The 15,574-nt window shown below is 41.9% G+C and overlaps 1 protein-coding gene across 1 annotated transcript in view; it reads right to left on the bottom strand.

Moving 5' to 3' along the window:
* BIRC6 (baculoviral IAP repeat containing 6) overlaps positions 1 to 15,574 on the bottom strand; it is a gene marked incomplete at its 5' end in the record, with an annotated part of 326,913 nt that extends 311,339 nt beyond the window's left edge. Inside the window, 2 exons of the mRNA XM_025197634.1 lie at positions 1,836 to 2,017; positions 15,442 to 15,574. Of these exons, the coding sequence (XP_025053419.1) occupies positions 1,836 to 2,017; positions 15,442 to 15,574 (315 nt within the window). The remainder of the gene's footprint in view (positions 1 to 1,835; positions 2,018 to 15,441) is intronic.

Raw genomic sequence — 15,574 nt, 5'->3', positions numbered from 1 at the left:
CAGGTAACAATAAGCTCGGTATTGTAACTGAATAAGCAGCCTATTGGAAATGGATATAAGATGTACAGAATATTATTACCAGAAATAATGCAATGAAGGCGACTAGGGAAAGCTTGGGAAAACAAGAGAACACAAGGAGAGTTACAATTTAAGTTCCTTACGCTTTCCCAGTGATGGGATTATTATTCCTCATGGACTAGTGCACATTCAGGCCATCTCGTCAAAAATTTACTGAGGGTCTCTGGGGTTTATGTTATCTCTAACAACAGGTAATAATTGAATGTGGCTCTCCCTCCATATTCCTAGCTGATAAATCCCTAGACTCCCAGAATCTGTGCCTACTGAACTGTCAACACAAATTCCTTTACCAGCAGCAGCCTATAAAAAGAAGGGTTGCTATTCTGCTCTTTGGAAAAGGGTCCACACCCAATGCTTTAAACACGGGGAGAGAGAGGCGGGAGAGAGAAGCTAGTTTGAAGTCAGGCAGGGTGAAGATACACTTTACAGACTAAGTGAATCAGAAGTTCTGGTGAGCTTTTGCTCACAAAAGCTTATGAATTTCCAGTTCAGACATAGGAATGGTGTTATTGAGATTGAAATGGCCATGGATCTGGATACATCATGGGTGACACTGCAAACAAGGGAGCAAAACCCATGAACAAAAGCATGATGGACTAGAGTCTTCATATTTGGCCTTAACCCGTTTGCAGCACCTAGCGGGCATGCAGTGCATAAAATTGAAATGGACAGCAGTCAACTGAGGGACTCTAAAAGCTCCTCAGAGACTACCATTAAGAAAATGTTTTTAGTACCGTTCCGCCTTCTAGGAAAATCACATGTTGCAAAATGGACACTAGCCATACATTCCTGGATTCAAAACATGCACCCAATATTCAATGCTGTGTAGAGGCAATGCCTTGGTAAGAGCTGGGTTTATCTGATTTACTTCAATTTCATATCCCACTCCCCTATCACCCATTGGTGTGGTCCGGTCCCTCTCCATAAAGCATTATATGGATCTTGGCACTGGCATTTTGTATTTGCACTGTATGTACTATGCTACATATGACTGTTGGTAGATACCCACAATTTACCCTGAGATCAGAAATGTCCTACTGATTTATCTCCTCCTCCTCCTGAGAGTTTCTGTCTTCCTCACTGGCTGCAGCCCATCTCTTGACTACATTTTAACATGTTAGTTAACATCATGATAACATCACATGCTAACATTAAGACTCCAATGTACACACAGCTTTGTTTGCTTTTAACACCTACTAAACTTGTGGAAGATGTGCTAATATGACACACCTTAAATAATATCTATGGTCTTCCCTAGAAGATATAATAGCTGGTTAGGATTCTTGGAAGTGGAACTCAGTGGTTACCATACTTGCTGTTACCTCCATACATCAAACAGTGGATTTATTTTTTGCTTATTTTTCTGGTAATCCCAGAAGGATCATAATCCAAGAACTCCATGCAGTCTAGACTGCAGTTTCTGAAACTGGTTGCTGAAGGCAAATACCTGGATGAAAAAGACAAAGCTGGAAATGGGTCCCTACCTGTAGCAGTCACTGTAGAAATTTCTCTTGAAATACCACAACAGGATAGAAAGAGTAAGACAAGTTATGTACCTTTTGTGTTAGCAGGGGAACTATATTCTAACAAGCTTTGGTGGAGGATAATTACAAAGAGTTACTGCCTTAAGGCAATTTAATTTTTTAAAAGTCATCCCACTTAATAACTACTATTACATTAGACATTCAGGACAGTAAATTTGTTTTCATTATCCTACTACAGAGTCGTTACATACTTAAATGTTTAAAACAGCTTACCTCTGTAACTGGCAATTCAAGCTGAACCACATCATCTTGTTTTGAAACAGGTGTTTGCAGAGCTGTGTCCAGGAGCAAGATGCCATTGAGATCTTTCCTACATCCTACTGCATAATCATCCACAAAGATAACTTTATCCACAGCAGAAATATACTGGCATTTCACCCGTCCACCTGGTTTAGCTATAAAATTGAGGAGGAAGAGGGAGAGAAAAAGAAAACGCTATTAAAGAAAGCATAACACCATATAATATGTTTTGGTAACATCAGGACTAGTAATTTAAACAATCTAAATAAATTTAAATCATTGGGTATGTTGCTACAAGTCCTTCTGGTAAAAGTTACTTTACCGGTAATTTACTTCACTTTCCTTATCTTGCCAAACAATTCATCTATGACTAGGGTGACCACATGGTACCATAGGAAATCCAAGACACTGTCCCCTCCCCACCCATTCACCAGTCAGCAGCATTGCTGCAGATGTCTGAAAAAAATATTAACACAATTAAAGCTGCCCAGAACTTAAAACCTAGGAAAAAGTTGAGTCAAGGTACTGACTGATCCTCAAGTAAGTGCTGGTCACATGTGATAGGAGAAAGTAGGCAGAAAGGTGGAAAGCCACTCTAGCTGTCAGAAAGGATGGTAAGTCTCACTACTTGCCATAGAGGAACTGAAGCATTTGAAAAAGAGCCGTGTCCAACAACAGGAACAGATTTCCTTGTCTGCCGTTGAACGTCAATTCTTGTCTACGGTCAACAGGTGACTTATGATTAGAGAGAACTATTTTTTTCCTTGCAAAGGAATTGTATAGGGGTGCACCAATAAAGATTTTCTTGGCCAATACTGATAGCTGATATATAGTAATAGTGCAAGGCATTTTAGACTGACGTAAAAAAATTGTTTGTTTGTTTCGCATTACACACACACACGCACGCACGTGCTGCCTGCTCCAGCCCTCAATGAGGAAAGCAGCAATCACTTTATTCCCACGCATGTCACCCCCTTGCCCACAGCTCCTACCCACAGCCCTGGTTCCCTGTTAGCCCGTGCTACTGTCCTGGGTGGGCAGGGCAGACCCTCATGTAGACAGTGGCACTGAGCATGGTGCGTCAGCAAGCCCTGTGCAGCCAAGCTCCTGTGGCCACTGGAGAGAAGCCATTTTGCAAAGGCATCTGGTGCCCAGAGGAGCGAAACGTACCTTGTGTGGCACCTTAGGCTGCTCGCATGTAGCCCAGTCTCCGCGGCAGACCTGTGTATGCAGCACTGCCATGGCAGCAGCAGCTAACAATCCCTTTGTTGGTGAGCGCGGCACCCTGTGACCATTCCCTGGCACCCCCTCCCCGTTTGCTGGGACCTGTAGTCTTCCACAGGCTTGGGCCAGCAGTGGGGAGCGGGGACCAGGCTACTCTCACCTGGATGCTCCAGGCATGTGGCTGTAATTATCAGCTACAACAAGAAAAAAAGCTGATAGCTAATAATGTTATTTCTCCTTTAATTGGTGCCGATTTGATGGCCAACCGATATATCAGCGCACCTCATAGTATGCATTTTCAGTTCTGTCCCCTCATAAATCAAAATGCACATGTACATCAAGAGAGGCAAGGATATTTTGGCTAGTATATTTTATTGAACCAAACTGTAGAGTTGGGAGAGCTTAAACAAGCTTCTGGGTACAAGGCATCTGCCAGGAAAGAGGTAGACTGCTTATGCTAGGTAGCAAACCCAGCAATGGCTGTGTATAAGACTCCATATGCAATTAAAAACAGTCTACTACAAGAGAAGTGCAGTAGCTCTTGCTCTGATGAGTGGGAAAGAAAGGCCATTCGAGGGGGAAGGACCTAACCGCTAGGGACCTACCAGATTCATATTTTTATGGAAACCACAAATTTGGTAGGTTCCCCGTGAAAAAGTTTGGTCCCTGTGAAACAACTGGAAAACAGCCGGCAAAGGTAAAGGGAGGGAAGATTTCTGGGGCAGTCTGAGCAAAGTGCCAGTTGCCATTTTCACAGTAGATTAAGGTGGGGACCCTCCATGCCTCAGATGTCCCAGGCCTCCCCAGAGATTGACAGATGGACATCTGTCAATCTCTGGGGAGGAGTGGGACTTCCAGGACCCCTTGGCCAACCAGAGGCATGCCCTGCACAAAAAAACGGCGACCAGCACCATATTCAGACTATGAAATCTCCCTGCTTATCTCCCATGGGGTGCAAAGAAATTAGCAGAGATTCCAGATTGACTTTATGGCTCATTTCAATCTATGTCTGTTTAGCCTCTGGTTTTTAGCACACAGTAAGTATGATTTTTTTCCCCCAGGCCTATCTTTGACAATACTAGATATATCACCTCATCTTCCCTTGGGGGATTATTCCTACTCAGTATCAAAGTTAGACAGCAATAAGTTAGTGAGGCCTTATTATTACTGTTCAATAAGCAGATTCCTACTACATTCTCTAAAAATTATCCATCCTGCCCCAAATATGCTTAGTTTCAATTAATGTACATTTCAACTGTTAATACAGTGCTTTCTGTGATTAATCAAAACAGTAAATAGTAGATCACCTCATCACCAAAAGTGTCCAATACCTTAAGAGAAAAATTCTAAAATCTTTATATAAGCAATTAAAAGGATAAGTTATTAATGGAAACCCCCCTTCATGCCCCCACCCAACTGCTTCACTTACAGGATAAGTTTAATATCTCTGTTGTTTTAAATAATCACTGTCATTTTGGAAAGGTGACAGCATCTCTCTCTCTCAAAAAAAAAAAAAAAAAGGTAAGACTGCAGTTAACTATCCATTCAAAGTGAATTATGTATCCCCCCCCAACATACCCAAAAATCAGATCAGCCTGCTGATTAGCAAAAGACAAGTCAAAGTTCAGGCTAAAGTTGTGAAAAGGGTCAGGGGGAAGGAGAGGGAATTCAGAAGTTAAGCATTCAAAATCCTAAGAAAATGCATCAGAAATAGTTTGGCATCAGTTCCCCCATCCAATTAAGTGAGGGCATACTGGCAATACTATTATAACTTGCCACAAAAGACTGTTTAAACCAAAAGGAGCTGCACTACACTGAAGGCCAGATAACCACAAGTCTTATCTATTCCACTGACCAGTGTTTCTAAGTCTGCATGTACTGCTGAAGTTATTAATTGGGAGAGAACTCAAGAGTTAAGGAGAAGGGGAAAAGTACAATTGCAAAATGTCTTCCTTGTGAGCTGCCAGGAAGATCTGAAAGATGGAAACAACGTTTCTTTTCATCTGCCAGCTCTCAAACAGAGGTGTGATACCTTAAGGTCAGGAGACCTTCTTCTTCTTTGTACAATGCATGAAGCCAGTTTAAGGCACAGAGCACCAATCCCTTTCCTTCCACTAGAGACAGAAAAACGTCACTGTTTAATTGTCCAGAGACCTTTTGCATCCACCTTGGCCACCAGAATGAGTCCTCCATTAGAATTAGTTCTCAAGTTAATGGTGCTGGGTAAGTATGTCCATGTCCAACCTACTTCTGACATGCCAGTTATAAATCTCATAACCAAATTAAAAGCCTTGTCAGTACGTTGACCACTTTACTTATTACTGATTACTTTGACCTTTATGACTGCTATAACAGGATTTGTGACAATGAACAGTAACATAACCTATTTAATGATTAATTTATAAACACAGACTCTCCATTACCACGCTCTTAAAGAGTATACATTTAATGAACACATGTATTCAAAATTATGAATAGTCTGGACCAACGGAGGCCAAACTTTTTGGCAGGCGTGCTGCAAATTAGTCCCATGCCCTCCCCAAGAACCACTCTGATCCCCTTCTTCTGCCTGACCTCCTCCTGTTCTGCTTTCTAGCCCATCTGCTTCTGTGCTGCCTGTTCCCTCCCTGTTCTGCCAGGCATCACATGTACTCTCTGTTCCACAGGTTGGCCACTCCTGGTTTAGCCAAATATTCATTTGTACAAGTTTAAAAAAATCTAGACTACTAGGTTTACTGTTTTAAAGGGGGAAATTATGTCTCCCAGATATTTCTGATGGGTGAGGTAACTAGCCACCATGAACTCAACTAGTTGAATTAGTTTTCCACATTTCCACTTTACATCTCTTATCTACTGCCTCCCCCCCACCTCATCTTCTCAGCTACTTGGGCAGCAGTTTTCATGGCTTGGGAAAACCAAAGAATATGCAACCAGTTGAAATCTGAAAGACAAACCCATCCTGCTGGGGGCATCTGGTCTCAGAGGCTATCGTGTGTGTGTGGGAGGGGGGGGGGGGGGACCTGATGATCTGTAAGGTCCCTTCCAGCCCCAAGCAACTATGAAACAATGAAGAGAAAAAACAACATTTATTTTTAAAAATTACAGGAATTCCAGAGAAATCTCCTGCACTGGCAACAGCCAGATATTACAGGATAGAAAATCCATTTGCTCTATTCCCTACTCCCTTTATTCATTTAACAATATCTTTATCCCCTTCTACAGGTTTATTTCACTTAAATTTACAGCTCATGTTTGTAACTTCGAGAACCAAGACACTACAGAAGCAGCTCACTCCTCACTCCCTGTTCCTTCTACATGAAAGCTCCAGTTGAGATCCACAGTTCTGTTGTAAGAACTGGTTTCTATAACAAAAGTTCCACACTAGTCAATGCTAATGTCACAGATGTAACCACCTCTTTAGGCAATCCTTTCTCTCTATAAAGCGTTAAAGCTTGTGTGATGACCGAATTCAAATACCATTAAGTTATATTAAGCCTACTTAAAATTGTGCAGAGTTGCTACTATAAAGGAGTTATTTGCTCCTAGAGGAGTAAATTGAAGGGACAGTAGAAGGCTACTGCCATTCAACAATAAACATGTCATTGTGTAAATGGCAAGAAAGTGGGCATGTCTTTTGTAAGGCATTTCAGAATCCTTTAGAAGTAAAGGTAAGAGTAACTCCATGTAAGCCATCTTTATGTAAATTTTAAGACAGACTACATTCAGTACAGAGAATAACAAATATATTGACCAGATTGCTTTAATTTCGCTTATGTAGCTGCAAGCATAGTTCCTCTGAAGATGGGGCTCTTGGTTTATTAACATCCAATTCCCTAAGTTTTGTTTTTACACTAAGAGGAAAGATGGATCTTTTCCTACTTGGGTGCCATCCACAAAAACTGTCTAACCACAGTAAGTGTCATTCTTCAAGATGTGTTGTCCATGACATTTGATTCTTGGTTGCAAAGAGCCAACATGAAGGGGATCTTGCCTTCTTTCTAGCTAGCTATGTCTATTTGGGTCATACCTACCGTACCCATTTTTCCCCACCTTCCCAAGCACATGAAAGGCAGCGCATTGGCCAACCACCCCTCAGTTCCTCTTCCAGTCCATAAACAAGTACAGGTTTCCCTCACTTTATGTGGGTTCTGTATGTGCAAATTCGCTCTCATGCCATGACCCTTTTTATACCAAAAATTCGTTATATACGAGGTAAATTCACTCTTATGCGATCGGTGTGGTGCAAGCCCGCAGTCAGCTGCTTTGTGCAGTGCATTGTGGGAGTGATGTGCATCAAAATATAGTCTCCTGTGTAGATCTGTGCTCCTCACTCACTGTCTCCGACACATGTTTCTGTAGTTGCCATCCCCATTATGGTGACATTCACCACTGCCCTGTGTTGGTGTGTACTGTCTGCTGTTGGCAAGTACCAAAATTGTCTTGTAAGTGGTAGAAATGGGTCTGGGGGTCGTTACAGTCAAGGTCTTGGAATGTATCCCTATTTGTTACACTTTAAAAAGTGGGCTCCCTTTATGCACATTTGAGTTATGCACCGTTTTCCAGGAACACATGTACAGCATAAAGCAAGGGAAACCTGTGTAGGAAATCAGAGAAGCAAGAGAGGATGAGCAGGTTGTGGAATCCACACAGACAACACACCTCAAAGAACCTCAATTCCTATATTAATAATGTTTATTTCCTGAAGCTATTGTATACATGAACAACACTTCTGGTGACTACCAAGCAATAATCTTAAAAATTAGGAACAGGTGGCAGGAGTCCCATTTAAACAAATACTGCAAGTTCTACCAATGCAAGCACTAATCCAGAAGTCTAAACACAAAAACCAGTGAACAAACTGTGGAACAATCGTCATGTAGCAGCCCTGCAAATTTCTGAAATATGGATGTTTCCTAGAGAAGACAAAGAAACTGCCTGAGCCCTAGAAGAATGGGTTCCAGCATGTATAGATAGGTCCTGTTATGTAATAGCTAGATCTAATACAGTCAGATACCCATTTAGAAAAATCTTCGAGTGGAAATGTTTTCACTCTTAACCCTATTTGCTAGGACTGTTAAGTAGTGTAGAGCAGCAGTTCTCAAACTTTTGCACCTTATGTCCCTACCAACCATTTTGTCAAAACACCCTGGTCCCACCATGATAAAAATAAAACCCCACTTTTTCCAAGAAGTATATTTTTACATTTACATTAATCATTAATGGACATTTTCGAATCAGTTGAAGTCCCACCTACATGAACTTCATGTCCCACCAGTGGCTGAGAAACACTGGTGTAGAAAACAGCCTGGAGGGCTTTTTCCTGTCTAGGTTAAAGAGCCCTGACCACACAAAGGAACACAGTTTCTGTTTCCCACTGGCCTGAGCATAGCGTGGAAAAACACCTGGAAGGACAAATCAACTGATTTAACTTAAAGGTCAGAAACAACCTTAGTTATTTAAAGATCTCAGACTATTCTGATCTTTATGACTGCTCCACCTTAGAGTGTTCCATATGGTCCTACATTTTTCATATCCTTCAGACTTATGTTATGGCCACAAAATGTCTTCCACCGACACTTGTTAAAAAGGATGGGTTAATAAGTACTCAAGACAGTCTCATTAAGCTGACTGACATTATCAGAGCCGTCCCTTGGGAGGGGCAAAACAGGGTGACTGCTCCGGGCCCTGCGCTTTGGGGGGGGGCCCCATGGACAGTGCCGTAAAGGCCCCACTGAGGGCGCCACCACTCTATTCACGCTCTGGCCACTCGCCACCCCTGCACAGGCTGATATGCCCTGGGCCCTGCACACCCCTAGGGTCTGCTCTGGACATTATACTGAGGTCTCAGGAAGTAACAGGAAATTGTAGGTTGGGAAAATATTGGCCCGAGTTGGAGAATAATGTTTAGAATAACATGCTATGTAAAATATGCTCTTATGAAACTGATGGGTGAAAAATGTTCAGGAATATTCAAGAGCCCAGAATTGCAGAAACAAGATTCCAAGATAGATAGAAGATGTGCTACCAAGAGAAAAAGCCTCTTCATTTTGCTGCTAAGAGTCCAGTAAAGGTTTCTCTGCTATGCACAAAAATGTTCTAGATTTCATTCAAACAGCTTATTTTCATAGTAATTAACCAACCAGCCAGCAGGTAAGAATGTTAGATCTAAGTACATGGTCTGACTTTCATTTGACTAAACATCATGAGGTAAAACAAGTAGCATGATCAGAGGCCGAGCTGACAGTCATCAGGATTCAAACAGCAAAACTGTCCAGCTCAAGCTGAGGCTACCACAAACATTGAAGCTAAAATAGTGTTCATGTTTCCTGACAACACTTGGCATTAATGAGATCAGCATGTAGGCATGATGTCCACAAATTAAGAAACATGTCTGACAAGAAACCAAGGCTCAAATCTCCTCTACGGCAAAATACATGGCATTTCGTTTTCTGTTCTGTGAAGAACACATGCATTTTTGGACAGACAGCCATGAGCAGACTGCAAATGGCTATCTGAAAATAGTTTGCAGAGCTGATCACTAGGTTCCCACTGGTGCCACCTGAAACTAGGCACCAGCATTGAAGAGTTTTCTGGCAAAAGGATTACTGTTTTTGTCCACTGACACAACATATGACAGTAGTGTTTTCTCTCATCACTATGGATCCCTACAGCAAAAATGTAAATACTATGTATGCTATAAATACAGCTCTGAGCTTCAGGATAGTTGGGAAGACCAGAGACCTTCCCACACAAGACTCATGTCTAGGTGAGTTCCCAGTTGAGTGTGGAAGCATTGCTCAATAGCATCTTCACAAGAGAACTTTATTGCTTGCATAAGCCTAATTTTGCACCAATCTAATGAGGAGAAGGTATCCCACAGGTCCTTCACCTTCACATCCAAGTGATGGTTGGTAAGTAGAAAGACTTCAGCCACCCTTGCAAGGAACACGTGTGAAGTCTGGCACATTAGAACTAGCGTCAAGAGACCATGTGACGCAGGAGTCTGAACCTCACTTTTGAAGCTGTCTCTGGATAAGCCAGCAGATGACTGGGACCTACTGTGGCCTGCAATCCTTTGGTAGATAATATATAGCATTGCTTCTATAAATTCTATATACTGGGTCAGCAAAAAGATCAATTTTTTCTCTGCTGATCTCAAACTCAAGTGATAAACAGCCCACAGAAGTCAATTCAGACCACCCATTGTAGAGTTTTTCTAAAATGAGGTAGTCATCTACATATGGACATATCTGAATGCAACAACACAAAATAGACTGCAATAGCCACTAGGCATCTATGAACACTTTTGTTGCCATGGCAAGGGTGATAAGCAGGAACTTGTATTGGTAGGATCCTGCACTATAAATCTGAGACGTTTGATTACTGAGTCTACAGACAGATGAAAATACAAGTTCTAAAAATCAAGAGATAAAAATCAATTTTGAGGATTAGATACGAGAAATTTTGAGGATTGGGGATCTTCTGAACTTGGAGTGGATTAATTTAAGATATCTGAACTTTAGAGCTGGTGTTCTAACACCTTGTCCATTTAGAATTCAAAAATAAAACGCGGGGGAGCATACAACTTCTTATCTCCACATGTCACGTGCAGTTTTCCATGGTTCCAAACTGCAAGAAATAATCCATTCCTTATTTTAACAGAATTTCATGAGAGGATCCCTGATAAGGGACAGGAAAGGAAGGCATGTAGTAAGGAGAAAACAGAACTGAACTAAATACAACCTTGGCTATGATTTTAAAGGTTTCTTGAGCCATGTCTAAGCCACAGGCAAACCAAGGTGGTAGCTAAAGAGAAGGAAATGAAGTTTGGTTTTGAAAATGGTTCCGATCAATTCTCAAGTGGCATCAAGCCGGTTACTCTGAGATCAACAGAGATTCCAATGCAAAAGATCCTCTATTTCTCCCTTGATGGTTCTAACCTTCTTTGCAAATTATAGTCATAAATAAAGGTCCTCTGCTGAATGACTTGTATCTAACCTGTATACATACAATGGGCCCAGAAACTCTCAAACCCCTTAACAGACAAAAGATTTAACGCTGTATATCAAATAGTCAACAACCGTTGAAAAAGAGATCCTTAATGGTTGCTTGGCCCTTTGTAAGATTGGCAGTCTTGAGGATCAGAGTTAAAAAATGCTATCATAATAGAAGTGACTACTGAATAAGTCTGTCTAGAGGTCTCAGAAGCATCTAAAGTAGCCTGCAAAAGTACAACTACTTCTTTAATGTTCACCTGGAAGCATCCATATGAATTGCCACACTCTGCCCAAATTCAGATAAGCATACTTTGACAGAAGCACCTAACTTGAGATATGCATCCAGAGACTAACAGGACACCAGTTCATGTAGCTTGCCTGTCATAGGTGAGCTTCACAGCATTATTTTTTCTCTTTAATATTATTCTTGGAGATTCCCGGTGTTTGGATTTTTCATCACATTCTTCTGCCACCACTATGGACCTCAGGATAAAAGGGCTCATAAACATTTGTGTCCCTTCCAGAAAACTTTAAGATCTGTCAAGTTTTTTTGTATACGCATGACATACAGCCTTAGATAGTTCCAACAACTGATCTATTGTGATAAATATGGTAACCCTTTCAGCCACAGAACAAATAAGAATACATACTATTTACAGGGATTTTCCTTTCAATACCTCCAAGCTATCCAAGGTGTCTACCATACATCTTAAGTGGTTTAAAGATCCTTAGTCAGTAATGTCAATCAGGATGCCACAGTACCAAAGCTACCTTAAGACCCTTTCAAGGGTGCCATGCAACATAAGCATGTTAGATAAATCCAGACATTTCAAATAGGAATCCACAGTGTCAAGAATATTCTGGCTTGTTCTAGGTTTTCTGAAGTCCTTTGCATCAGAAGAACTGCTTTATTTTTTTTCCAAAATCCAAAAAGGAGTGAAAGCTAAGAGCTGGCATTTTCCAAGGGGTGCCTCAAGTCCAAAACGGTTGAGAACCACTGACTTAAATTAGTTGGATCTCTCTCTCATCAGGTGACAAAGGAAGTTCCCGCTGATGGAGGCCCATATGATCTTCTGTCCCTTGCTAGTTTTCTTCCTCACTGTCATGCTCCTGGTGGTACAAGACTGAGACTGCCTACAACATCTTCTAGGGGAGGAAAAGCTAATTCAAGATAATCCACAATAGATCTTTTGCTGTATACTTCTAGGAGGCCAATAAACCCAACAATTCAATGCTATAAGAGTGTAAAGGGGCTAGGACTTGTGTGTGATGTACATCCCTTATGAGATTCCCAAAGTTCTATTTGTAAGGACAACTGGATAGACAGAACACTGTGCCAGATTCAGGAGTCTCAGGGGTTGATCTCTTGATGAAAAAATCAGGTCAGTCCAATGAGATGAAGATGACTGCTCAGATCTCTTTCTTCAGGGTCTGAAGAAGCCACACACAAGTCCTCCAGTAGAAAGGGAATGAGACCGGTTTACCACACTGTGTCTCTTCTTAAAGGAGACACAGACTGATATGTAATCAGGAATTTGCCTTTTGCTATAGCAGAAAACATGCTCTTCACATGGGTACTGCAGGCAATAGTCTCATGAAAGAGAGGAGTTTAAAATTCCATGGATTTTAATTTCAGCCATAGCAGCTAGATACAAAATATGGAAGATACCCTTAAACTAAGTAAGTGGATTTTTCTGGCTAAAAGGTAAAAAAACTGTGTACTGCAACCAACATACAGAGTAGACTGATACTGCAGAGGTTCCATCTAACTGCAAGGACAATTGACCTCACTCCATCCTTTGTGCTCCCCTAAAGGATGGCGCGGAGCATCAGATCAGCAACAGTGTAAACACAGCACCAACAGACATTGGTAGCCAAAAAGATCTGATATCTTGTACATGAGCCTCAGAAATAGAATCCATATACACAATCAATCAAAGGTTCTTCAAACTAAATTAAGCCCTCAGTTACAACTTGCAATAGTTCTGCATTCTGTGGACAAATAAATGCAGTCCTAGAAGGTAGTAAGTAGTTCTTTTGATTAAATTCAATGAGGAACAGATTCTATCGCTCTCTTTTACAGTCATATTGATTTGATATGGCAAAACAGTGAGAAACTAGCATACATGATTGAATATGTAATGGGACCACAGTAGTAAGTTAATTTTACATAAGCCCTGGACAGACAGAACATTTACACGAGTACAATATAGTACCAGACCAAATACTGAAACCCTCCAGAGTAACTTCACCCAATACAAAGGAGAATTAAACCTGGAAGAACAGAGTAGAATATTACTAGTGCAAGGTACATAAATTAAGGTTTCATTTGTCCATATTTATTCTAAGACAGCAATTTGCTAAATGCAAATAGGCTACTATTCCTCTCCCATCACAGAGCAGCAAGGCACAGCAATAGCTGTGTATTACATGCAGCTGCCCTGAGAGAGCAGCACATCTGTCTATTCCTAATCACAATGTAATTTACACTGCTTTACATAAATGATGTAAATTACACAGGAGAATGAATTCCTCTGTCCAGAAACAGTCATTATTCAACCTAGTACCACAGCTATAACTTCAAATACTAAAGCAGCATCTAGTACATATATAATTTTATGATATAAAAGAAAAATCTGGTTCAAACTGTTTACATGTAAATTAAGTCGAGGTCTCATTTTCTTCTGTATCAATGAGAAATCACATTTCTCAATGAAAGTAAAATACTCCTTGAATTTTAACAATTTTTTGTTAATAATTAAAAAAAACCCCAATGAAATAAAAGTCAGACTAATCAACAAATTCAGAATGACTGATGTCACACAGATTCATAAAGAAAAGATGTATTTTTTCACTAAGGCATTAAACTTGTGCCTACCTTCCTTTCAAGTGGAGTGGTAACTGATTTCACACACAGCAGCCTCATGCAACAACAGCCCAGAATAAGAATGAACTCATTGGTTCATCTTTTTAATGTAGGTGCACATGAATAAGGACACTTGGAAACTGACACTTTCAGAATGACCTGCTCTAACTTATGAAAGGAAAGAAATGGTTTAATTTTAACTCTTGCTTGCTCACTAGCTAAATTTGATTAGATAATCTGCTTGATAATATTCAAGAAGAAAGTATCCACATTACTCAAGTCTACCTGGAAAATGTGGCGGAACCTGTCTAGTGCCTCACTGTTCTTATAGCAAAAGCAAGCTATAAACAGGGTGTGAATTAAGGGTAACTTGGGGGGGCTGAGCCGCCCCCACCCCCCATAAAGATGAAAGCCCCCTGTGGGATTTGAAAATCGTAAGGGGGGGGGGGGGGGGGAAGGGTCTCCAATTGGACCGCTCCTTCAAGAGTCAAAGTGTATTTCGAACTCTGGCTATAACCCTCAAATCTTCACCAGGATCAGTCACCAAAATCCAAATGAAAGCTAAACATTGTCATTGTCAAGTTGAATAACGAAAGTGGAAGTACAGTAAGAGACTGGTCACTAAAGATTGCTTCCTCAAAGCGTGAAACTCTGTGAACATCTGGTTTTTTTGTTCGTCTTTTTTTAAGTACCACAGTTCTGAAGACAATCCCTGTGGTTGGGGTATCAGGTCTATTCCTCACAGGCAAACTCCAACCAAAGATTGGTTTTCCATCCACTGCAGAAGAGCAACATACTAACCAAGTGGCTTAACAATAACAACACTAGTTCTTTACCCCCTACTCCTGGAGAACTGCCAGTGAATAATACCAAACCTTTAACTCAGTTTTACTTGCGCCCATGAGAGTCAAGGGACAGAGCAGCAAAAAGGACCCCCCCAAAAAAAAGAAAAAAAGAAAAGAAAAGTGTTCACCAAAAACATGAACCAGCAACCCCAAATTTAAATCTGTTCGAAGCAACAGCTGAATACAACCTTTAAACCCAATGGGATCCCCACAGGCCTGGTCCCCGACATCATAAGCTTCAGAACTGTACTTTAATACTCAGGAGCAAGACTCAGCCGGGATGGTACAGAAACCTCCGTGCCCGGTCTTTACTCCTAAAGTCGCAAATGAAGCCAGGGACATGCCGCGCTTCATAACAGCAGCACCTGGGGCTTTCAGTACTGTGCCTGACCCTACAACCTGCCAAATCTGCGGATCGAGGGGCTGCTTCCCTGAGGGCTACAGCACCACTGCTCACGTGAGCCCTGGGGGCAGAAGGCAGGGATTGAGGAGCCTCACCAAAAGCAGCAGGAGGGGAAGCTAAGGGCGACCCTCAGGCGGCTCATCCCGAAAGCGCGGCCCACCCCCTCCGAAGGGGGCTGCACCCGAGGGGGGCCCCCAGCCGGTGCCACCAGGCCCCCGAGAGCAGCCCCCGGGGCCGCACTCACCGCTGAGCGCCGAGGCCTGCAGCGTGGCCCCCGAAGTGCCGTCGATGACTTTGATGGCGCCGCGGGCGGTCACGGCCAGGATGGCGTTGAGCGCCGGGTGGTAGCACAGGCTGCGCAGCCCGTCGGCGTCGCA

This window comes from Alligator sinensis, unplaced genomic scaffold (genome assembly GCF_000455745.1).
Source record: "Alligator sinensis unplaced genomic scaffold, ASM45574v1 scaffold489_1, whole genome shotgun sequence".
NCBI classification, from domain to species: Eukaryota; Metazoa; Chordata; order Crocodylia; family Alligatoridae; genus Alligator; species Alligator sinensis.
This window is presented reverse-complemented; position numbering and strand designations above follow the sequence as displayed.